At 56.8% G+C, this 24964-nt stretch overlaps 3 protein-coding genes across 3 annotated transcripts; 2 read left to right on the top strand and 1 right to left on the bottom strand.

Moving 5' to 3' along the window:
* Window positions 1-1113: 1113 nt before the first annotated feature.
* On the bottom strand, window positions 1114-4253 carry CONPUDRAFT_107732 (apses-domain-containing protein). Its single transcript, XM_007772834.1, has 7 exons — window positions 4093-4253; window positions 3849-4036; window positions 2294-3788; window positions 2148-2241; window positions 1544-2097; window positions 1404-1484; window positions 1114-1339 (listed from the first exon to the last, which is right to left on the bottom strand). The coding sequence occupies exons 1-7, from the start codon at window positions 4165-4167 to the stop codon at window positions 1319-1321; spliced, it is 2508 nt and encodes an 835-aa protein (XP_007771024.1). The 5' UTR covers window positions 4168-4253; the 3' UTR covers window positions 1114-1318.
* Window positions 4254-4356: 103 nt separating this feature from the next.
* On the top strand, window positions 4357-13426 carry CONPUDRAFT_167134 (uncharacterized protein; the record flags this gene model as incomplete). Its single annotated transcript, XM_007772833.1, has 33 exons — window positions 4357-4440; window positions 4496-4504; window positions 4565-4574; window positions 4624-4646; window positions 4696-5117; window positions 5166-5214; window positions 5267-5331; window positions 5381-5422; window positions 5476-5621; window positions 5672-5691; window positions 5748-5769; window positions 5820-5873; window positions 5923-5986; window positions 6058-6183; window positions 6240-6260; window positions 6316-6327; window positions 6383-6447; window positions 6502-6576; window positions 6630-6640; window positions 6689-6736; window positions 6790-6824; window positions 6876-6981; window positions 7035-7054; window positions 7107-7249; window positions 7300-7343; window positions 7395-9480; window positions 9798-10072; window positions 10186-11443; window positions 11496-11998; window positions 12059-12288; window positions 12836-12886; window positions 12956-13005; window positions 13057-13426. 26 exons carry the CDS (start codon window positions 4357-4359, stop codon window positions 8157-8159), a joined length of 2481 nt encoding a protein of 826 aa, XP_007771023.1. The 3' UTR covers window positions 8160-9480; window positions 9798-10072; window positions 10186-11443; window positions 11496-11998; window positions 12059-12288; window positions 12836-12886; window positions 12956-13005; window positions 13057-13426.
* Window positions 13427-17305: 3879 nt separating this feature from the next.
* Window positions 17306-24241, top strand: CONPUDRAFT_127468 (uncharacterized protein). Its single transcript, XM_007772832.1, has 7 exons — window positions 17306-19133; window positions 19235-21218; window positions 21391-21620; window positions 21681-22063; window positions 22125-22291; window positions 22348-22645; window positions 22694-24241. Exons 1-7 carry the CDS (start codon window positions 17344-17346, stop codon window positions 23542-23544), a joined length of 5703 nt encoding a protein of 1900 aa, XP_007771022.1. The 5' UTR covers window positions 17306-17343; the 3' UTR covers window positions 23545-24241.
* Window positions 24242-24964: the final 723 nt, after the last annotated feature.

The following is a 24964-nucleotide window of genomic DNA, read 5'->3' as shown; positions in this document are numbered from 1 at the left end:
GGGACGCATGTCCTCGTCTTCAGGGCTACTAAAGGTATCCCATTTCATGACGGTGCCCCATATGACATATTGAGGTCGAACGTGGCTGACGATGGAGCCAAGTGTTGAGAACGGATAAGTGTGTACAATTGGCGCGTGGCCTGGATACAGTCTTTCGATGATGACCTTGTCTCGAAGGCTGTTCCGTGGAACGAAATAGTACCTGTATATCGGCGTATGGTACCGAAGCAGCTGTAATGATGTGAGATTGTCCAGCCGCAAAAATTATCGTCAGAGAACATACCTTGTTGAGTTTGGGGATGACTGTGTCCCTCGTCGCCGGTCGGTTCGATTGTTCTTCGAGCATTTGCAGAACGTCTCGTTCCGGGAGAAGAAGCCATTGGTCGTCGCTGACATCTTCATCAAAAGAGAAATCCACTGAAAGAAGATGTTGAGATCATAATGGCGAAAGCGCTCAAAATATCGCGTACCGGAAAATCTGTTAAATGGACTGTCAACGTTCAGACGCCGCCAACCCATTCCCCATGCTCGTTCTAGCGTACTGAGCTAAAGGACGTCAGGGGGTGATGATATGAGCATGTACACACATACCGTTCGATCATCAGTGCTGAGAGAAAGTAAATGACACGCTTGGGGAAGAGTCGGTGAGCTGGCGAGTCCTTTGTTGGTGTTTCTAACACGGAGGTGGCGTCGTTTGCTGAGTCGCTTAAGTCTTGTGCGTACTGAAGGAGTAGCCAAGACATCCCGATAGTCTCCTGGAAGTTCATCTCCAGAAGTCTCAGAGTTTGAACGCTGAGCAGAGATACCCATAAATGAGGGGAACAAAGGTGTGCGCGTCCGATCAGGATGGGCGCTAGTGGGTGACAGTGTTTCGGCTTCAATTTCATTTGTCCGAAACGCGGTACACGTGACAAGATGCTCCGCGTAATAGGGGCTTCCCATAATGTGATAGTGCTTAGCGTCACTCCTGCACAATAGCTTTCGACATGAAGCAAGAAAGTAAGTACTTGAGAAAGCACCGCAACACTACATTGGTAAGAACATGTAAGCGTTAATTGCAAGCGAACGTTAAGTTACAGTTTATGACGCATATGTTTTCTCTGAACGACCGTCGTCGATATTCATTTCGCGACTACAACGTACACATTCATCCCTATACAAACAGTTATTCTGTTTTGCCCGCCCTATTTCTCATCCCATTGTGCAAGGAGTCACGCAACCTGGGTGATAGGGTTCATAACGTGAGGAATACGTTAACAAATGAAAGAGCTCCTCGTTGCTACACACATACACGCAGTGATAGACTGCGTCATTTAAGTTAAATCAAACCGTCTCTGACCTGGAAGAAGAGAAGCTGAGATCTCAGAAAAACTACTAGCATGGTAGTGGATGAAACAGCGCACCTTCTGCATGAAGCCCGAGACACGGACGATATCCACGACTTGCGATTCGCTCTCCATGGCTATCACCAAGTTTTCCAGCATCTACACCGAAGAGTCAGCCATTCTACCACCAGACGCCCTCGTGCGTGAAACAAACTTACTTCTTCGACCTTTTCCAACGGTATACCCGTACACAGCGCGACGATCTTCTTGCACTGGAATTCCCGCTCCGCGCTCGCGCCCTGGAGCGACTTCAGCCGCGCCGCCATGAGCTCCTCCATGCGCGTGTGCCACGTCTTCAGCCGCCTTAGCCGGATCAGGCTCGCGAGGTCGCTCCCCGCTGGTATTGGCGGCTCCGTGTCGATGCTGAACGACATGTCCATCGGGCCGCCGATCCCGGCCATCGTCGAGCTCGGCCCGCGCCACTGGAACGCAGGGCCGGCGTCCTCACCACCGTTGCGACCGGACAGATCGGTTCGGCCCGTCCAGTCGAAGCCGTCCTCGTCCGTGATGGCCTTCTCGAGGTTGCGGATCCGCTGATGCGCCTGGTCGAGCTCGCCGCACCGCGACTGCCAGAGCTGAATCTGTTTGCGCTGCTCGGAGAGCTCGCGCGTCGCGGCGCGCAAGTGGGCCTGCGTGACGTCGAGGGAGTCTTGTTTCGATTTGACTTCGGATGAGAACTCGGAGCTCAGACTTTGAATCATGGTCGTCATTTCTTCCGCCAGCTTTTAATAATGAACGGTAGTGAGACAGTGAAGCAAATACCGGAGATAATGTCTTGGCTTTTCTGCACTGGGGCAGAAGGACCTGACCGCAACGACGCCAGCAAATCCTCAGCTCTGGGACCTCCGCTCAACTCCTGGATGCACCATGTTAGAGACTTGGAACGAGTACATGAATAACGGACATACCTCGACCTCGACACCGAAGTCACCAGGACGCAGACCCAATTTATTGGGTAATATCCTGTTGGCCCCCACATCCAGTAATGATCTTACAAGGCTCCTATTACCAACTCTTGCCGCTATATTCAACGCCGTGTCGCCATTCTCATCCTGAAGGTCCACTATGGACCTAAAGTCCCCGCCCTGGTTCTGTGCAATCCAGAGGAAAATCTGATCCAGATAGTACCGCGCACAGACAGCCCGTCCCGCAACTCCAGCTAGGTACATAATATGATGTACCACAGACTTCCGGGACATGTCGAGTGTGCGGATAGATCCTTGCAGAAAAGGAACGAGCAACTGGAATGTCTGCTGATCAAAGTTGTGCGTGTCGATAGACGCGCGTATAAGTGGCGTTTCGCCGCTGGAGTTACCGCGGTGAACATCGGCGCCGTTGTTCACGAGCTGTTCGACAACCCGGAGGCGTCCCATAGATGCTGCTAAATGCAGGGCGGTATGGCTCTTGTCATCAAGTATTGTGTCAACATCAATGGGCGCTGATGGGTCCGTGGTAATTTCTCTGAGCAGATGGAGAACAGGGGCAGGATCATCTTGTCGACATATTGCGGCAACGATGGCTGTCCGTCGTGCATCTCGGAGCGAGGTATTCGGCTCTCTGAGGGGAATGGGCTTCGTGCTGAAGCGCAGGCCAATATCCGGCTCCTTCCCGTTTACTGCCTTGCCATTTGAGCTCGAGGCACTGGCGGTACCGACGGTGGCCCCTGAGCCTATTGGGGGCGACATGACGATAGAGCGGGATGCTGGACGTGTCGGGTCCATAGCGGCTGATTGAGACATAAAGTGTGATGTTGGCTGAGAGTGACGGTACTCAGCAGCAGCCGATGACCCGGCTTGCGGCGGAGTCGGCCCTTGTCTCGAGCGTTTCACTGGTGAAGGGCCGTCCACATCCATAGGTACATGCTGGGAGGTAGATAAGTGGGTCCGATTACGTTCGTTCACTTGGATGTCTGGGGATGCTTCAAGCAAGGGTTGTGACGCTCTTTGCATCGGATCATTTAGTGGCGCGTTATGGAGGACCTCGGATTCCGAACGCGCCCGCTTGAGGGACTGCGAAGAGACTGGTGGCGGGGTGGGCGATACGCCAGAAAAGGGGGAGTAGGTACCCTGAGAGAAGGAAGCGGAGTAAGGATGTTGTCGTGACAAGGCGTGGGCGGCCGAAGTCGACGGCGTGAACAAGCCTTGAGCGCGTCCTTGGTTGAGTAGCCTGAGCGCTGAACCTGGCATAATGGGCGGTGGCGCAAGACCAGGTTGTCCGTAGTTGCCAGAACCTCCGATACTCGAGAAAGAAGAGGCAGCAGACAATGGCCGAGGAGACGCGGCAGAGGGTCCACTCGGAAGAGAACCCAATGAGTTGGAGGTTGGAGTAAAATCGAATAGAGGTGCGAGGAGGGATGCAATTCCATACTGCATTGCGATTTCGCGCCCGCGCTCTAGAGGTATCCTTCCGATAAATTAGTTTCGTGCATAATGCAGCTGTTGTATGCGCAACGAAACGACGCACCATGTGCCCTGGTACTTGCCGTACCCGCCCTGGACAATCTCATGCTTTCCGGGAAGGATTTCCTTCTCGAGAATCTTAGTCCGCCGGCCCTTATCGATACCCGCAACTTTGAGGATTTGGGTTGCGTTTACAAAGGAGTCTGCGCGCCGGCGCATAACTGCAATGCCCCGGACCATGCACTCGTACACCTGGACGACGCGACCATGTTAGCGCGAGAAAAGCGCCTAGAATATTAATGACGCACCTGCACCGAAGAGTAGACGGCATTGTAGATTTTGACCTGGTTGGCCTGCGATGCGCCGAAGGAGGAACTCTGCATGGTGAGCAAGACCGGGGCAGTGGCGGTTGGCGTCGGCGGGAGGAGAGGGAGGCAGGGTCTTGTGCGTGGTTGCGCGAGAACGCGCCTGACAGCGACGCGTGCCGTGCGGAGATCGAATTGTGGCTACATGGCTCCTTGGAATCACCTCCGGCTGCGACTCTGGTCCAGACAGCTCCAAGACGGTCGACCATGCCGGACAGACGTGGCGAGCGCCGCCCACTCCTCCCACACGAGAACGTCGAAGTATGGCCTATCATTCATATGATCAGAGGGGTGCGTCTTTGCTGCGCTGCACGTTGTATGCTCATCTCATGGCTATGGCTTCTAGGACGTCATAGTGAGCACCGTATCTTTCCGGACGCGACTTGTCACTCACAACGGCCTCAACACCCGCTAGCACTACATTGGTGAGTCGTCCGCGTCTTGTCCACCGCTGCTGCTAACATACCGCGTTAGACACACCCCTGACATACGACGCTGTCAGTTGACTCCGCTTTCGGTGCTTGTTCCGATCTAAACTTTTCGTAGCTTACAGCACCCGACCTCACATATACCTTGATACGACCTCTCGAGGAAAAATACAACGCTATACAGCGCTCTGGAAACAAATCCGTGGTCTTCTGCCTCTTGCTGAACAGAACCCGTTTCATTCGCGACCAGAACCTCACGACGAAGCCCCTGTCCTCTACCCGCGCTGCACTCTGCGAAATTCTTGCAATTCGTGTCCTGAGAGATAACGGCAGTAGCACTCTTGACCTCGCCCTCACTCTCACAACTAGCTGGAATGTCTGGTCAGGCGCTGACCCTCATACCATTGAGATGGCCCGGGAAGAGCGCGACGACGACGTCGACGAATGCGTGGGTAACGCCATTGAGGTTGCCATCATTAGCAAGTCGAGGCGGTTTATTAAAAGTGGTCCGTGCCAGCGAGTCATCGACAGCATATGGGTGTAAGTCGTTCTAAAAACACTCAAAGTTCAATTCTTGATTTTTCGTAGCGGCAAGGTGGTCTACCAAGCTAGCAGCAACCACTCTATTATCTCCGATGTGCGATTTCACGTGAAACTCACCCTGATAATTGCCTGAAACTGTGATGTAGACCTACAAACGTAATCCAATACACTGGTACGATCCACACAAAGCACCACTACTCGACCATTACCGGTGAGCTTAAGCAATGGCGACTGTGGTTGTGGGACTCAAACACATCCAGCCTCAAGGTTCCTGCGATACGCTCTGTTTTGGAATATATCAAGTGTGTTCCATCTTCATGCTGAAAACTCTACACTCACCCTTCTATGAGTCTAGCTTCTTGGGACTGTTCGTTCTCTTCATCGTAGCAATAGAAATGAACGAGCGACACCGTCTTAATCCCTGGGAGGTGGTCTTCATGGTCTACGGTTTGGGGTTTGCCCTTGAAAAGGCTGCAGCTATGCAAGAACACGGAATCAAGGGTAAGTCAAAGTGACGATAGTATGGGGTTTTCTTCTCACTCTATTATTAGTATTTTTCAAGGGAACATGGGTAAGGCTTTGTCTTCATGATTTCCACACAGCCGGGAAGCTCACTCTTACCCGAAGAATGGGTTTGACCTGGCGTTTGGTGAGTTCACCTCTCCGTAAGTGCCATGGCCGAGCTTACATATTGTTTAGTGACTGCATACTACATCTACGCGTTCCTCCGGGTATATGGTGTGGTCTGGCGTCGTAAGTCTCCGTTTCGGGGAGTGACCCTACCACACTGACGTCAGTGCAGATCACTGGGCACAGAGTCTGGGCATAGACTTCCTAGCTGTCATAGCTTGCCTCATGTTTCCCCGGTAAGTGCTCTTCCGTAAACACATTATGGATCTCGTACCTTGATATACACATGTTGACTTGATGCCACTAGACTTGCATTCGTAACGCTACGGAACAACCTGATGGTCCTGTCGCTGCGGGCTATGATGGTGCAATTCGTCGCCTTGATGATGATTGCTGCCTTCTGCTTTGCAGGGTTCCTGTACGCTCTATGGACGTGAGTGTTTCATATGTAGCTATGAGACAACAAGCTTACTCATATCTCGTGGCTAGTCTGAGTCGGAAAGAGGCTATGTATGGCATTTATTTCTATGTGTTCATGCGGATACTAATGAGGGTTCGCATCAAGGTACTCAGCATCGTGAGTACGACGCAGTCGGCCAAGAGTGAAGGGTATGGCTTAAATCATCGTATAGACAGATCGCATGGTGGATGCTCGATTTGTGGTTTGGGCTCGATGCCAGCGGCTTCGATCGAGCTAGTAAGTCGTTGCTAATATTCGCACGTTTCCTTTCAAGGCTCACCGTCTCCATAGCCCAATTTGATTACCATTTTGGTCCAGTTCTCATGATCACATACGCTTGTTTGAGCAATACCCTTCTCTTGACAGGTAAGACTGATTACTGCGCATCGAGCGGTTTGAGACTAACTGGCTGCTGAAAGTTCTGGTTTCTGTAAGTTATTATCCATTTATGGAATGTAGACTCCTAAAGCTGTCCCAGATTCTGTCCAATACATTTGCTAAGATCAACGACGATGCAGCCGCTGAGGTATGATTCTCGTCATTCTTGCCTACGATATAACTTTACTCATCGGTCAATAGGCTATGTTCCGAAAGGCCGTATCCACAATAGAAGGGTGCGTACACCTGGTTTCATGTATATTTCACTTCCGTTGAACTTTTCGCAGAGTGAAGGCGGACTCGCTATTTTCATACCAACCGCCTATTAACATTCTAGCCTTGTGTATCTTGTACCCATCTAGCTATATCCTGACACCCCGCTGGTTCCACAAGGCAAGCATTACCTCAGGATTTATTTGGCATGTATGACTTACCCTATCAAGCAGGTCAACGTGTTCTTGATAAGGTGACTACACATTGATGGTGACGTTGGCAACTTTGGCTCAACTATCTATAAGGTTGACAAACTTTCCCGTTCTGCTTCTGATTGCTTTGTATGAACGACAATCCAAACGATCTGGTTCCGTCGGTTTCTACGACACCGTTTCGTCCGTCATTGAGAGCGTTTTTGAGAGTCTTCCTCGGTCAATACGACGACTCGGTAAGTTGTTCATTCTTCATGCGAAAGTTGCTCTCAACACCCATTCGCAGGCCTCTTTGATGGTCTCGCCGGCTCTGCAGCTGGAATAGATCTCGTGCGCACTCTGATGCCTTGCTGACATATCTGCTTGCCTGACACTGGCTAGATTTTCGACATTGAGGAGGATATGGACGACAGCGCGCTCGATCTGCAGGACGTTGGCGACCTGAACACTATCGAAGCCACGATCCTCCAGCGCCGAGCCACGCGCAAGTCCGATCGCACATCCCACAGTTCGGGTCGCCGACCGCCGACACCGCGGAAGCAGAGTCAAGGGAACGGCTCGTCGTCGGGCTTGCAAGTTCCCGCGCAACGACCGGGGCCATCGCCCGTCCCAACCAACGCCTCATCTACAGCGCCTACTACCGCGCCTGTCGTCCCACGGCGGCGGCTCCTGTCACAGGTCGGCCGCGATATCACACACTCTGTCAGTCCGCTTGCGCAGGTATTCCAGCCCGTCATCATGGACGACGACATACCCGAAGGAGAAGCTGCTGAAATGCTGCAGGGCATGCAGGCTCCCCTAGTCAGCTACGGCCCTGCCAGCAGGCGCAGGCTGATGTCGCTGCAGTCCGTGCGGAGACCGGTGGTGGCCGGGGATGCGCAGTCGCAGCAGTCGGGCGTCAGCATGCCGCTTCGCTCGCCCACGAGCGACGCGGGCAGGCGCGATCTGCTCATGGAGGGTGCCGTGTCCATGAGCCCGGACCAGCAGGAGGGCCATGCTGAGCCCGAAACTGTGACGCAGGCGGAGGAGTCGCCCGAGCTGTCGAACGCTTTTCTGGTGCGCAAGTTGCAGCAGATGGAGGAACGACACAAGCGTATGGAGGATCTGTTGGTGCGCCTGCACGCGGGTTTGACCAAGGACAAGTGAGGGGTGCGTCATATTTGCGTACGCTAGCTAGGCATGGTGAATTTTCTTGATATATACAAATACCGAATGTTTTGAATCCTACGTATACTGTAGTAGAGTAGAGCGTCTACTGCTCAATAGTGTTACAATAGTTTATCCTGACGACCAATCACGACCACCGAATGTTATAACGATACAGGGTACGATAGTAAATTTGAAACTCGAATGAAAAATCGACAAACGCCAAAGGACTCCTTGTAAGGTGAACAAAACAAGAAAGAGACAAATCAAACAGTCGCCTCAACTCCATCGCGGTGGAGGCTCGTCCCACCGGCTATTCCCTGAACTACTGCGATCCCGACCCCGCGGAGCAGACCAGTTTCTGTCGTTCGAACGCGGGCCCCAGTTATCTGAGCCTCTGCCTCCTCCTCGTCCACGTCCACGCCCTCGGCCGCGGTCACCACCACGGAACCCGCCACGGTCGCCGCGATCACGGCCATACGCAGGCCCCGTAGGAGGCGAATGATGCAGTCCGCCGCGTCCAGGACCAGAGGGAGGTGATACCTGGCGGTGGTTCACGGGTGAATGTGCGGCAGGACCCGTGGGCGGTATGTTTGGCGGGAAGGGAGGCATCTGCTGGGAAGCGCTCCACGAGTGCGATGCACCATTGAATCCTTGTCCGTGTCCATGCCCATGAGTGGGGCTGAAGGCAGGGCCGGTGGAATACGGCGTCGTAGGTGAGGCAGCGCCAGGGTGCTGGCCTGGACCTTGGTGCTGGCCATGGGGTTGAGCTGGAAGCTGACCGAGCGCCGCGAGCGGGTGGGGCAGCGCGCCGTTCGACGAGAGCTGGCGAAGCATCTCCTGGATCTGGTCCGGCGTGAGCGCCGCTACGCTGTTGACGAGGCTTGAACTCAGTCCGGGTACCTGATCCGTGGATACAGATGGCCTGCCGACTGCATGTGTCGGCGTGCTGTTACCCTGGCTAGGACCTGGCGCGTATGAACCGGGGCCCGCGGACGAAGCAGCACTGTGGGCTTGCGGATGATGGGAATGGGTATGCACAGGGGGAGAATGTGCTGCCGCCGGCGGAACAGAAACAGACGCAGACGCCGGTAGAAGCGCACCAGGAGCAGGGCTACGTGGGGGTGCGAGCTTTCCCTTGGTGAGGATCCAGAGACCGACGACATAGTTCTTCGTGCGTTCCTTGGGCAACCGGAGTTCATCGAGCAGCTCAATGTAATCGGGCAGCGCGTGGCTCGCGAGAAGCGGAACCATGTAGAGCTCCTTCCCCGGGTGATGCTCCTTCGGCCTCGTTCCCCAAGGAAAAATAAGCCCATGACGTCTGCGTATACAATATATCAGATTCGAGTGCAGATGCCGGTTTGTGTGTCCATGTGACGTGGTTGCGGAAGCGCAGTCCGATTGAATAGGATTCAGTCCGCGGGGAAATTGAGTTTGCCGGTTTGAAAGGAAGAGTTGCATCCATAGAAAATAAGGTACAAGAAGAAAAAGGGGAGAAATAGAGGTTAGTATCGCGTTCGTCACCGCTGATATCATTCAAAGTTGAAAGCGGTGCACATGAGAAAGCAAACACCAACGCTCGCTCGTAAGGAGGAGAAAAAAGGCGACGAAAAAAAGCGGGGTATAAAGTGCACTCACCCTTTTCCAATCAGGAAATCACTGAACGCCTGCAGCGCCCCGCTCCCTTCCTCCGGGGAAAAAGCAACGGCAATCACCTCCTTCTGCGTGTTCAGCCGCATCTGCAGCAGAAACTGCGCGGAGTTCTCCACCGGCACACGGCCGTCAATCCGCAGCGTGTCGCTCCGGAAGAGTGTCCTCCAGAGCGGCGAACCCTCGCCAAGTGTGCGGCCCCCTATCTGCCGTGCGACGACGGGCGCATTTTGGGGCATGGTCGAATCGAGCGGCATGATAATCTGTGCATGTGTACAATGCCATAATATGCGATAGCAGGTGAAAGGCGGAGATGATCAGTGAGAACCGTATACCCTGATATCAGAACGGAGAAAGGGGAAAAAAGCAGACGTACATTCCCTTTCCACACAAGTGGCAAAGCCTCGAACACCTCCTCGGGATTCTGCACCGGTGGAGTCGACGCAGGCCCCGGTTGTGGCGCACTACTGCGAGCATCAGGACCACTTTTGCTATCCTGGTCCTCCTTCTCGAGTAACTTGTCGAAATCGCGATCTTGCGCGTCGAGGCCGGTGATATCGATATCCATGTCAATTGAAAAGTCGTTCTTAGATGCAGAGCGTGCTGGTACCGGTGTCGGGGATGACGTCCTCCCATGCTTCGAGTCGGACCATATCGAATCGAGGCTGAACGACGATCGCGAGGGCGTTTCTGGCTTTGCCACAGGCGTGTCCTGCTGGTGCTGCGATGGATCCGCGGACTGAGGCGTGCCCTGGCCCGTATCTGCATCGCTGTTCGCATTCGAGCTCGGGGCCGGAGTCGAGGGTGTCGCAGAAGTAGACGCAGACGCAGACTCAGAAGACGACCTCATTGCGTCCACCTCCATCGGGAGTTCCGACGACTCGAGCGTCGAGGTCGCCACATGCGCCGCGTCCGCCTCCCCAGACGATGGCTCGTCGTCGAGATTGATCAGATCCGCGAGGTTGAGCTCCGGCTCGGGAACTGACAGCGTGAAGTCAGACCCAGACGGCATGAACAGCGGGTTCGGCGGCTGCCTCGTCTGGTTGCCACCGCTGTCGATCGGCGACGGCGACGACACGAAGCGGTGCTGATCCTGCGCCTGCGCGTCACGATGCGCATTCTCAAGGATATGCGCGGGCAGCGGAGGGGGCGCACCCCAGCCATGCGGCGGGGCCGGCGTATGCGGTGTCAGCGGCGACTCGGGCGGCACAGACGACGTGTCCCGACGCTGGGGTTGACCCGGCGCTTGCTGAGAAGCACGCCGCTCCTGCTGCCTCTGCGCCGCCTCCTTCCTCGCGCGCCTCTCCCTCTCGCGCCTCTCCTCTTCCTCCCTCTCGCGCTCCCTCTCCCGTTCGCGCTCGCGCGCCGCCGCAAGCGCGCCGTTGACGTCCTCGATGTCCTCGAGCCCCTTGTGCGTGATCTTCGTGCGGGGCACCAGGCTCTTGTGCAGTATAGTCTGTGCGAGCGACTCCTTGGCGATCTGCACCATGGACTGCTTCGTCTCCTCGTTTGCGAGCTCCGCCGACGACATCTGCGCGAGCTCGCGCGCGTCCATAGACCCCGCCGCGATGCGCGTGTGCACCGCGACGCGGTCGGGCTTGTTCAAGTTGAACGTAAGCATCCGGAAGCGCTCCCTAGATTAAAACGCGTCGGCACGAGACTTGTATGATATAAACCATGACGCACTTGTACTTTGTCGCAACGTGCATCTTCCCCTTCTTGTCAGGCTCCGCATACAAGTCAAAGCACGCCCGCTCAACCGCGGCCGAATACGCGTCCGCCTCCTCCCCAAGCCGCTGCCTGTCCTCGTCCGTGAGCTCATCAACATTCTGCAGTGCCCGCACCGCCGTCGACCCCACCGCCCCCGCGTTCTCGGTTTCATTCGCCTGGGGCACAGGAAAAGGCGCATGCGGATACCGCAAGAAGATCGGGCGGAACGTCTCCTGCAGCTTGCCAAGGCAATACTTGCGCGCAGGATCCTCCACCGCCGCCACCGGTCGCCCGAACGCCTCGTCCACCGGCCCCTCAGAGCTCGCATGCCCCGCGGAGGACTTCTTGCGCTTCGGCGCGGGCGCGGGCGAGGCTATACTCTGCCTGCGCTTTGGCTGCCTGTGCGAGGAGGACTGCGGTGGGGGTGTGCGGGGCGCATCTGCATCGGAATCGGAGGACAGTGAGAGGCGGCGTGGTCGCTGCACCGCGCATACATGTCAAATGGGAACTAAGAAATGTATCAAATATTGAGAACGCACCTTAGCTGCACCCTGTTTGGTGCTCTTATCCAACTCTCCGACATACTCGTCCTCGCTGCTAGGCCCTCCGTCCGACTCCGATAACGCGGCGAAATCGTACTGCTCGAGTGGTCCATGTCGTTGCTGATGATGTTCCGCCTGCGTCGACGGCGCTGGCCCCGTCGGAGGCGCTACGGGTTGATTGCCGCCCTTGGAACGGGGCTCGAGCGCCTCGGGGCCTTCCCATGCCACTACAAACGACACATGTGGTCAGTACTCGTTCTCCACCACCGCCGCACAAAAACGACAAAGCAGAAACCGAAACCCGCAGACAATACAGATATTACACATAAATCGGAATAAACACGGTGCACATCGCGCACATGGCTCACTGGTGCTGTCCACACAACACAGATGCGGGTGCGAGTGGACGATGAAGTGCCTCTGCTGCCGCGTGCCTGCGTGCTCGCATCCGTGTCGTGCAGGGTCAACGTTGCTTTTCACTCAGCGATACAACCATGCCCCGTCAGCCCCGTCCGCGTCGGCGGCAAATGGGTTTGCCTCGCTGGGATACAGCCCATGTCAGTTGGCTTGTGTGTGCGTGTGTGCGTGCGGAAGTCACAACTACTGCTGCGGCCTCTCATTGCAGAATGGGTACAGTGCTTAATTGATTCAAGTACACGTAGACGCGACGCGCAGGGGACGAGGAGAGTGGGGGGAAGATCGCTGACGTATCCAGAGAGGCCGAGAAACCAAAGACAGAGCCTAACAGTAAGAGAAGAAACGCGCGGTACTCACTTACAGTGCATCGGCCGGTCTGGGAGGCGCAGTCGGGGCATACGTAAATAGCTGTGCGGCGGACAACAGTAAATTCATGAGCGTGCTCGGGGGACAAAAGGAAGGAGGAAAGGGGCGTACCAATCTCTGACGCTTCGTCCTCGTCCAGGTTGACACATCGGAAATGATACCTGTAGTTTAGACTTAATCACGCACCTCCAAATGTAAGACATATGACGTACCAGTCCGCGCACTGAACGCAATACACCATCGGCGTGCCATCGTTGGGTTGCCTACATGAGCAGTACACCGCCGCCTTTCCCTTCGCAGCAGAAGACTGACGCGCCCCTTTCGCACTCGCTCTTGAAGACCTCGACGTCCGTATCTTGCGATGTTGAACCTGGACCTGCGCCTGAGTCGGAGTCGAGACCCCTTTCTGGTCGTTCTCTTTTTCAGCGTCGTCATGCGGTGCCGCCTCCTCCGTCTTGGCCGGCGACGCGCGCGCTGCTGCTGCTGTCCGCGCCGCCTTTGGCGTAGACAGCGATGCCTCAACTGGCGGGGCGGCGCTGGCGGCCGACTTTGTGCGGGAGCGGGTGGCCATTTTGTGTTGTGTTTGTTATCGCGCCAGAACACGATTTGGAATGAGCGTGAGGGAAAGGGACCAAGGAAGTTTAAACTCCGCCATAGGCGTTGTGGCGCGCTAAAATGAAAGCCGAAATGCTCTGTTCAGAATTCTGCGTTCAACTGCAAGACGCGGGATCGCTGCACCGTGGGAACTCTCAGCGTTATCGGTTCTTCCGACGCTCTTCCGGATTCCGTCCTCGTTGGCTCTTCCAGACATAGAGTTCACAACTTTCACAAGAGCGAGTTATTCGTGCATATGGCCAGGACATCTTTTTCCCCATGCTCAACTTTAATTTTCTATAAAATGGCTATCCAAGTCCCAGATGCTGGCAAAGCACAATCACGATTGTATTGATGTAGCTAACAGGAAATTTGAACTCCATCTTCTCATGTCATCTTGAGTTGCAATAATGCTTCTTCCTTTCATCTCCATCTCACATCTGCCTACTTCCTTTCTTCATACCGCGTGCATACATGGCCAAGAACATGGCTCGTGCCAGCCTGTGCCTACTGCGCTCTATCAAAAAAAGAAATAGAAGCGAGTGCCGGTGGTGAACCTTTTCCACGCTGATATATTTCGCCATTGGTGGGTCCCAACTTGTCCAGGTGCATGTGTGAGTACGTAGCTCTATGCTTATACTAGCGCAGCTGTTATCAATATTAGTGCATCAGAGTATATGCGTCTTTGTGCCCTGGCGATGGCGTGCCGGCATGGCTGCGGGCGTTCAAACGTTCTTCGAATCGACCACCTGGGTCACAGGAACATTAAGATATCGTGCTATCCGTATCCTTGTTCGCGTCCCTCGCCTTGGGCTTCCATGCGTCTCCCCAGCGCTTGGAGCGTATCACAGTAACAACACTAATATTAATGTGCTTTCATCAAAGGTAATAGTAATAAGTCAAAGGGTCGCATTGCCTTGACAGCGATAAGCATCGAAAGTACGTTCCCCACAGCTACTAATTACCGCAGTCCGACTTCAAGCTCCTACTTGGCCTAACTATTGCAAGAAGTATCATTGATCTTGATGAACACCCTCATTTTTTTTGCTGTCGCTCCAGTTCAGCTCCAGCTTATGGCCACCTAACCATCCTGCCCATCCTGTACCATATCCGCATCAGAAAACGTTGTAATGCCCATCATGCGTTGTACCCCGTTACATCTCCTCAAAAGAAGTCGCCTCCTAATACAGCTTCCTACCCCAGACGGGACCAAACGGTCCCACGTCAAGGTAGGCAGCCCACTGAGCCCCGCTCCGCGAAGGTTCGAGCGTGGCCGGGGTGGATCAGCCCACCCCTATCACGGGGTGGAACAGTCGCACCACAGTGTCGCCTTCTTGCGGGAAGGAAGAGGGGGAGCTCCAGGCAAAACCATATACTTGCTTGACGCACGTCCTGCGAAATCTGCATGCGATCACTGCAGAAGCACGCCGCACAATTCGAAGCTTCCACTGTGACCACATACAGTACTTATTACTCCCCTGCACGAGGAGCCTACAGCGTCCGCGGCACCTTCCGGCGCGTGTCGACATGTCGCCTTCCTTGTCAGATAGCTGCTGTCTTTGTTGGCCTTTCACATGTCCCCCTCCCCTGCACGGTGCTGGCCATGGAGATAAACGTCAACGAAGAAGCAGAAGCGTCCGCTGACGAATGTTGAGCGCCGGCTCGCCCGGGAGTCGTACCGGCTCTGATAAATTTCTCCAGATAAACGCGCCTATGTCCTTGTTTGCCCAGTTTGTGCACTTCGTCCAGGTGCGTCCCGGGCGGGTGGCATGGTGGCGGCGCACATGTCCATCGAACGTGGATATCGATAGCACCACCCAAAACCAGGGAGAACTGAACTCCAACGAAACCTTGCACAGACTCGAGGTTGCTGCTTGCAAATGTCGCAAAGCGTGTCAGCAAAAGCGCGTTATGCATATGTCATGTGGGCCGACCGCGCCCGCCGCTCCCGATGGCGCGATTGACGCGCAGCCCGAACACAGCCGTGAGTCATTGCATTATTGACAAGGGTGCCCTTATTATTCAGATCCTCCCGAATCGCGCTTTCTCATGTCAGGATCTGTGCCATGGTACCAAAAAACCCGGGCGCGGGTGGACCGTGACCGATCATGGGCATGTTCCGAATCTGTATGGCTTCTTCTGTAATCACAAATGTAGTAGTATGCGGCACTCGGCCGTCGACGCCGTGGTTCACACAGCGGCGGTGTTATGTTTGGCTTGTGTCGTCCTTATTGGGCGGGCAGGGGACAAGTGGCATGGAGTGTGCTGACTCCTGTGGCAGTTGTTTGAGCCACCTGCGATCGTGCCAGCCACTCGGGAGGACTTCGAGTGAGCGCTCAAGGTACTGGGAGGACAGGGATCCTGGGCAGCTGCTCGTGATCACTGCCCGGGGATGAGGCTGAGGATTGCGGATCGTCGATTGGCCTGATTGGACCGGGGCGGCGGGCGATCTATGATCTTGTCAGGGACGGAGTCCGACGCACCGCCCACGACGGAGGAGGGAGGGTCGTTAAACTTTGCAAGGGGATCGGTCAAGGCACTGTGACGGTGTCGTTCTTGAATGGAGCGAAGGTTGCGGAAGGGGATCGACGATCTGGGAGAGATAAGACAAGACAGGACGAGACGAGACGAGACAGGTTGTGGGGCTTAGCCGAAAGGGTGTGGGAGGGTCCGGGAGAGGCAGTGGAGAGGCGGACGGTCATGCTGATTAGTTTACTGCTTCGGACAGAGCTGCGTCATCGGGCGCGTCATGAAGTCGAACCCGGATGCTCGGTGAGATGAACGAGGGAAGAATGCAGCTCAAGGAGGGAGGGGGGTTGCTTTACAGGTTTATTACTCTATTACAACTACGGGATTATCGACCGGCATCGGTAGTGGGAAATGAGCCGCGCCGGGGGTGTTCATATATGCGCGATGATAAGATGTAGCGTTTGGGATCGACGTCGGGGATGTTTCAGTAGGGGTGCCTGTGTGGGTTAAAAGATTTGTGCGGAGGAATGTGTGGTTGGATGGACGGGTGTAAGATAGCAAGGTTTGCGGCAGATGATGCAGTGTCGCGGCGCTTGGCCGTAAAGGGATGAGCTGCAGGTCGGAAAGCGGTGGCCATGCGGATGTTTTGCGCTTGTCAGGATTGTGTCGTGGCATGGGTCTCGCGTACCATCGGTCGCTAATGGATACTTACTGCTCCCTGCCGCTGGCATCCGGGGCAGACCGTCCAGGCTTTGTCAGAGACCACCAGCTGAGCGCCTTGGTCGGTGCACTCGGTCCACAGACGTCTCAGAGCCACAGGATCGCGGTGAGAGTGAGACAGACTCTCACTCATATCGGCGGTGTCAATTTTGGAAGCTCTCCTGGGTCTGTTTCTCCTCGACACCACACCCGCACATTCCCCCACTTCCAATCTCGGTGCATATACCCTCTTTATCCTCCAGTCCATCCCCTCTTCTCTCTCTCCCGTCCCTCTTGGCTCTCCCACCGGCCGATCCCCCGTCGAACCTCGCAACCATCGACGACATACAGCACGTCTCCGACCTCCCGAGTCACGGTCAGTCCTCTTCATATCTCCCACATGGCTATCTCTCAGCCGCAGCCGACCCTGCCGCATGTTCCCGGTTGGACACCTCCTTTGCACCACCTCCTACATCACACTCCTACTTATGATCGTCACGCTCACTTTGCCTCGTTCCCGTAGATCTCTCGCGTTTTCGCCTCTCTCCTTGCCAGACGCGACCCGGTCGATCCCTCACCTTGACTCCCATCCTGTGTACCCTGCGCCCCCTCCCTCCAGGCTTGGCCCGTCCCGTTCCCAAACGTCTCGCTCCGCCGCAAGCACTGCATGAGGCTTCCACATGGCAGCAGCCGCCGTCACAACTCAGCCAAAGCAAGCAGCGTTCAGCCCGTACACCATGACCCAACACGACCGCGTACCTGGCAGCAACGTCCACTTTCATCTCCCCAGGCCCGGCTCTTCCTCCCGCACTCCTGAACCATCCACCTCCTCCCAGTTCGTCACCCAGTCCACCTCGTCCACCGGTGAGAGCGCATCGAAGAGCTTTGGGCGCCTCCGTTCCTCGTTTGGGGCGAGCATAAAGACGGCCACCAAATCGCGCTCCAAGATCGCTTCGCCAGAGCCCAACACGGATGAGTTCGCGACTGTGTCGCGCAAGGGCAAGGGCAGGGCGCAGGACCCTGACGACCACCACGAGACACCGGCGGGTGCCAAAGATAAATCTAAGATGGGCATGCTCAAGAGGCTCGAATCTAAAGTGGGATTACGCGGCAGAATGGGCAAGGACTCCACCATGACTGCAGCTGCATTAGATGCTCATGGAAACAACATGGGCACAAAGTCGAAAGGCGGCCGCCATGCAGGCCTGACAAGTTTCATCACGCCTACGCTGCGAGGCGCCTCGATTTCTTCTCCCGCTCTTCACCTTTTGTCTCCCTCGACCTTGCAAGGGCAGGACTCGTCCGACTCGACGACACCCTCCGCCTCTTCGGACAACAACCTTACCCGAGAACGATCTCGACGCTGTAGCATGCAGCCAACGCCAACCATTAGGGGTATCAGCGGTCCATCGCCGCTCGCGTCGAAGCGCAATGGGAGCGCGACTCCGGACCGCGCAGGTGCCGCGTCGCCACGCTCGGCTAAGCAGCGGCCCGCCCCCATATTCGCCCCTCCTCCACCCAGCTCGCGGCCGTCTGTCGAACGACGTAGCACGGACGCAAACCACCGGCGCAGCGTCTCTCGTGATCGTGAGACCGACATCCCGAGCCCACCCCCGACCCCGACTCCGACCCGCCCCAGGCAGGGCCAGTTGAGCGCCGGCTTGAACCGGCGCGCAACCGCCTCGTCGAGTGCAACGCATCTCCCTTTAGCATCACCTACTACCTCGCACGCGCCGTCAACGTCGACTGCGGCGCAGCATGCTCGCTCGCCTTCGGGAAGACAGGCGGTGTCCGCCCGCGTGGGAAGCCCTGAACCCGCAAACCTTGCCCCGCTGTCGTCAAGTCCGCCTCGCAGAGTTTCCACTGAAATGCGGCGACCCTCGACGGCGAACGACGCACGGAAGTCTGCAGAGGCTCGACGAGTCTCGGGCGAGATTCCTCGTCGACAATCTATTGACGCGCGCAGACCCTCGGTAGACGCACGCAGACCCTCGGTCGACGGCGGGCGCCGCACCTCCATCGACCAGCCGCGCCGCGTCTCGCTCGACCCCCAACAGCGCCGCCAAGCGGGCTCGCCTGTCCCCCCGCGCGCGATCTCGCCCACGTCCGGCCCGTCGCGTTCGCGCGCAGCGTCGCCGACGGGCGACTCGATATACGGCGGTGCGAACGGGCGCGCGCTCAACTTCTCGTCTGCGAGTCTCGTCGGGCACGGCGTGGGCGCGACGACGGAGCAGCGCGATCTCGTGCGGCGCGCGACGAGCGCGGTGTGCAGGGAGTTTCGCAAGCCGCCGGCGCATCTTGCGGGTGCGGATACGCATCGGGATTGGGAGGAGGTGGAGGTGCGCGTGCAGCCGCTGATGCGGCTTGAGCGGATGTGGGGTGGTAAGAATGGTAGTGGTATTGGTGGTGGCGCGCACGGAGCAAGCTCGACGCAGGTAAACGTGGTGGCTTCGCCGAGTAGTGCGGGAGAGGAGCGTGAGCGGAAGTTGTTCTGCGAGGCGCTTCGGGATGGCATTGTGTTGTGCCAGTGAGTGTTCATGTTCTTCACGTTCTCCACTCCACGTTCCCTGCTTGCCCAAAGCAAGTATGAGTGCTGATGCATGCAATTGTATTGCTTTGCGGAATTAGATTGATGAACAAGCACTTTCCGATCATCGTCCGCATCGATCTTCGCGACGATGGCTTCAACCGGACGAGCAACATCACACGCTTTCTTGCGGCGTGCTCCTCCAAGGGCGTCTCGTCGGATGATCTCTTCTACCGAGACGACCTTATCGAGGCCACGCCAGAGACGCTTGCGCGCGTCGCCCAAACTATCCTGGCCCTCCTCGATTTAGCATACGCTCCACAGGCCGATCGCGCGAAGGTCATATCAGGACAAGGCAAGAAGGGCGCCACTAGTCTCGTTACTAACACCGGCCCCTATTCTCCAGGCTCGGTATCGCGCGCGGCGTCATCGACTCCCAACCTTGTTGTCGAGAGGCCTACCTCGCCGGTGGCGATTCCTCCTCTTCCTCGGAACCGGGGTAGTCGTGCTGCGACGGGTTTGGATACGGTACGATCGAACAGCCCTCTATCTGGCGCTTCGTCTGCCGGCACCACGAGGAATGCAGGGAGCAGCGCTGAGGGGAGCAGCACTCACATAGCATCGAGTGATCGTGAGACGGACAACGTGCCCCCGATCTCGCATCCGCCTGTTCCTCCCCGCTCGCCTCTTCGCGTGCGCTCGTCTTCAAAGCGCAGCGACGAACTCTTCGCTGCCGCTGCGGACGAGCAGCACAGCACCGGCTTCGAGCCCCCCTCGCGACAGTCCCGCGCGTCGAGCAACCTGACGGACACGACCGCGTTCTCGAGTCTGCTGGACTTCCGCCGGTCGAACTCGAACCAGGGCAAGTTCAGCACGATCCGCACGGCCACGACGGAAGCGACCTCGTTTGCCTCGGACACGCCCTCGCTCACGCGCACCGAGGCGAGCGCGCTCTGCGAGGACATGAGCCGCAGGCGTGAGCGGCGGCCCAGCGAGTCCGCGGGTGTGGACCTCATGAGTCTCACGGAGGAGGAGGAGACGAACGCGAGCGCCAACGCCAGCGCGCGCTCGAGCCCGCCGCCGCGGTCGCGCGAGCGCCGGCGGCAGAATGGGAGCAACGGCGGCTACACCGCGTTCGACGACGATACCGCGCGGGCATCGGCGGAGCCCGCGTCCCGCGTCCGGCTCGGCAAGGGCAAGTGGCCGGACGACTTCCTCGATGCGTTCCAGGGTCCCTCGTCGATGCCGTCCACGCCCGTGCGGCCCATCCCCATCGTCAAGTCGCCCGGGGCGGCGTCCGCCGCGGGGCCGGGCGAGCTGTTCCCGCTGAGCTCGTCGCCGCTCTCTGGGGCCGGCGCCGGGCCGCTCTCCGCGTCGCCCTCGCGCAAGCTCGCGATCGTCGGTGCGTCGAGGCACAACGACAGCGGCGACTCTGTCGTCGCGCCCGGCCCGCGCCGCCCGACGCACCGGCCAAGACACAGCGTCGATGTGCCGGGGTTCGTGCCGAGGGACAGCGGGAGTGGGAGCAGCGGGAGCGGGCCGTCGGCGTCGATTCTCCGGCGGGACGTGAGTCCGAGCGGGCAGCCGAGGCTGATGCTGCGAAGGCAGAGCACGCACGCGGGGCAGCGCCGGAACGGGGTGTATATCCCGCGCACGAGCATCGAGGGCGGCGGCGATGGGCAGCGGCCTGGTATCGATTCCGCAGACGGAGGAAACGGGAGTGCGCCGGTGCCGTTTCCGAGAGCGAGGGCTGGGTCGGGCGAGCATGGGCTGCCATCGCCTACGTCGCTCAATGATGTCAATTCGGGTGGTGGTGTTGGTGGGGGCAAGAATCTGGACGACGTTCCGCGTGCGCGCGGGCGATTTAGGAGCGAGGTGGAGGGGACGCGGGCGAGGAGACGGAGCCGGCCGACGTCGTACGATGAGATGGGGCAGCCGAAGCGGTCGAGGTTTGAGAGTATGGTCAATCTCGGGGTTGCGTCGAACCGCGCGAGCGCGAGCGACTTGTTGTCGAGGGACTCGATGGACGGGGGCGCGGTGAGGCAGACGATCATTGTGAAGGAGGACGGGAGGACGATGCAGCTGGTGAGTGTGTCTCGTGTCTTATCCTGTTATCCTATGCTCCCTGCTGCTGCGCATTCTTAACTCGCGCTGGCCGTTGAGCTGGCTGGCTTGCTGGAAGGAGGGGGGAGCGGCTATTTTTGGGAGTGAAATTGGCGATATAACGATGCTAACCTATTTTATCTGCGTGCTATAGTCGCTCGGGAACTGCATTGGCCGCGGCCAGTTTGGTGTTGTATACCGCGCTTTGAATATCACGACGGGGCAGATGGTGGCGGTGAAGCGGATACGTTTGGAAGGCTTGAAGGAGGACGAAGTGACGCAGCTCATGAAGGAGGTCGATCTCATGAAGCGCCTAGGGCACCCGAGTATCGTCAAGTACGAGGGGATGGCCCGCGACGAGGATTTCCTGAATATTGTGCTCGAGTGCGTCTTTATCATGCCCTATGCTTTTCTTCTACCTCCGCTCTGACCGCATACCCCCAGATATGCCGAGAGCGGCTCGCTTGGCCAGACGCTGAAAGCTTTCGGCAAGCTCAACGAGCGGCTCGTCGCGAGCTACGTCGTCAAGATCCTCGAGGGCCTGCACTACCTGCACGGCTGTGACGTCGTGCACTGCGACCTCAAGGCTGCCAACATCCTCACGACGAAGACGGGCAACATCAAGCTGTCCGACTTTGGTGTCTCGCTCAACCTGCGCGCGATGGAGCGCGAGAAGGATGTGGCTGGCACGCCGAACTGGATGGCGCCCGAGGTGATCGAGCTCAAGGGCGCGTCGACGAAGAGCGATATTTGGTCGCTGGGTTGCACGGTTATCGAGCTGCTCACGGGGCGTCCGCCCTACGGCGAGATTGCGAATAGCATGACTGGTGCGTTGTGCCTTCGCACAGTGGTATTGAAGTATGTGATGCTAAACTGATGTCTTTGCAGTCATGTTCCGGATTGTCGAGGACGACATGCCTCCTATCCCCGAAGGCTGCTCTGAGCCCTTGGTCGACTTCCTACAGCAGTGCTTCCAGAAGAACCCGGAAGACAGACCTGATGCAGAGCTGTTGTGTGAGCATCAGTGGCTGAAGAAAAACTGGGATGCTCTCCAGGTTGGTCGACCTCGCGCCCTTCGCCTTCAAAAATAACTTATCCCCTTTTCTACTAGGAGCTGAGACCACAAGACAGCATTCCGTTCCTGCGTCGCGTCAGTGCCGATATTCACAAGACCGATGTGGCTCGGTTGCTCTCGTTCTCCAACGTTGCCGTCGACGTACCAGAGTCTGCCATTTCGGAAGATACCAGTAATGATTACCTCAAGCCACCTACGACTCCGATGCGACGCAGACTTTCCAGCCAGCTTCCAACCCCGATTTCGCCCATGGCCCCCATCACGCCTATGGTTACTGGCGAGGAGCCTATCTCACAGAGCGAGCACAGCTTTGTCAAGACTACATTTAAGAAGAGTGAGTTCCTTGATCCGTCCTACGTAACTTGTGCCTTACTCCCCCTAGATTCGTCAATGATCTGCCGTGTCTGTATGGAAGGGATCAAGAAGAGCGCAGTGATTTGCGACCAGTGCAATTTTATCGCCCACCCCAAGTGTGCCCCTGACGCACCTCCAACGTGTCACATGCGGAGACAGCTGCTACTGTACGCGCAGTATGCAGAGCGCGGTGATCCTCACAGCATGTACTCGAACCCGATGCTCGTCGATGGCTCGACTGTGCCCTCCACCGGACCGGGGTCGGACGTTTCGTTTGTCACGCCCTCTCCACGTCCGAGCATGGACGGCTCGGCGCTGCCGCCACATGCCCTCAACATGCCAGCACCCAATCCGCCGACGGCGTTCCGGTTCATCCAACACGCTTTCAGGCGCTCGCGTTCGTCTCTCTCGACGGACTTACAACATTCTACCGATGCACTAGTGGCGACCTCTCAGGAGCAGGAAGATATCAAGCCAGCTACTCTTAGCGTCCCCACGCCAAAGCACAAGCCATCGAAGCTGCACCGCACGAAAAGCACGCGCACGACGGAGCGCCCGCACTCGCTCTCGAGCAACAGCACGGCGCGACACCCGCCGAGCATGCGGACCGTCGAGAGCCACTCGAGCCGACCAGAGGCGTCGCGCAAGTCTCTGCGTTCATTCGGAGAGGCGGACTCGGAGGTGTCGCGATCGCCCCACGCGCGGCCGTCTGCCGTTCCCGAAGAGGGCCCTATGCACCGGAGTCCCTTCCCGAAAGCTGCGTCGGCACCGGCCTTCGTGCAGGAGAGCTATGGTGCACCGGGTAACAACCATCATGACCATCACGCCCACTTCCATACGCACGGGCGGAGCAAGTCTGCGAACTGCACGATCCAGTGAACAACGGGTTTACCGCTCAGTTCTTTCTAAAAAATTAAAATTCGGCACGTTATTATCGAAACTCTGGTCCGAACCATCATCAAATTAAAGCCACACCATCTATCTCTATCTTTTTTGGTTGCTTCTGTATTCATGCACGCCCAGCAAACTGCATCTGCACCGTTTTATCCGCATCGACACGACGCAAACACTTTCCCTCTTTTTCTCCATTGTGCAATTACCTCAACCTCATTACCGACTTAAGTCGGGCGCCGATGCGAATATCTCCAAGGCGGCTCATTACCCACCCACGCACCTCTGCAATAACAAACACACGCTGCGCTTCCTGTTCCATATTCCCCCAACACCACCACGACGTTTTGATTCAAAGACCATTTTCGCACTTCTATTTTAATACCTTATACGTTATACCTTCCATCTGGTAATGGGTTCCATGTCGTTTGTTAGGTTGGGACGCTAGGATTCCCTGTTTTACTGCGCACACACTCACTGTCCACGCCTGGGCCACGTATGTTGTCCCCGTTTTTCGAAGCCTCGTCAATGCTCGCACCACATGTGAACTCCTTTCGATTATATACCGCTCATCCACCTTGACTTTCTTATATCCTTTGATTCTGTGGACTGCTTCCTCATCGCCATCCTCGACATTCTTCAAATTTCATACTCATATCTCATTTCCATCTCTCCCCCACTCTGACCTGTTCCATACTACTAAGCTACAAGTGTGCCGCGGCGATGCATATGTTGCCGTTTGCTTCATACATACATTGTAGCAGTTGATACCTGGATACATAATTGTTGTACTACAACGAACTCGAATATTATTAGCGGTTTCATGTTGTTGTCTTGATACTGTCTCTTGTGCCTATTGTTGGATGGTGTGGGAGCGCTGTGACGTGGAGTACTACGACGCAACGTCTGACGCGGTGCCGGTACTGCCGTGCTGCTGCGGTGCCGTGGACATGTGCGCAGCGCGCTGTCTGTGTTTTTGCGATGAGACGAGCTCTGGGAAGGACTAGGCCGAGTGGCGCCCTCCGAGTGGGGCGGGAGCGCCGGCGAGTAAACGCCTCGTCGAGCCCGTTGAGGCTTGTAGAGGCGAACCGAACATGTCCAGGAAGGTGAGCTTTGCGTAACATTTTCTGACATGAATTAATTTAATTGCCAGGGGCACAGCTTTGCCACAATTTGTGCCTGGGGGTGAGGGACGGAGCCAATGGGGATCGTTGACCGGCGGACGGAGTATGGTTGCCGAGCGGAGCGGGAACCGGCGTCCGAAAGTAGAATGCGAATGAAGAGATGGGCAACAATGACCTCGTCGGACCTGGACACTGTAGACGGAGGATCGTGTTAATATTATCCACAACAATGCCACCAGCTCCGCATGTTGCTACATATAAAGCTCTAAAAAGCCCATCGACGT

Source organism: Coniophora puteana (assembly GCF_000271625.1).
Source record: "Coniophora puteana RWD-64-598 SS2 unplaced genomic scaffold CONPUscaffold_9, whole genome shotgun sequence".
Lineage (NCBI taxonomy): Eukaryota > Fungi > Basidiomycota > Agaricomycetes > Boletales > Coniophoraceae > Coniophora > Coniophora puteana.
Note: the sequence above shows the minus strand (reverse complement) of the source record. Positions and strands in the feature narration are given on the sequence as shown.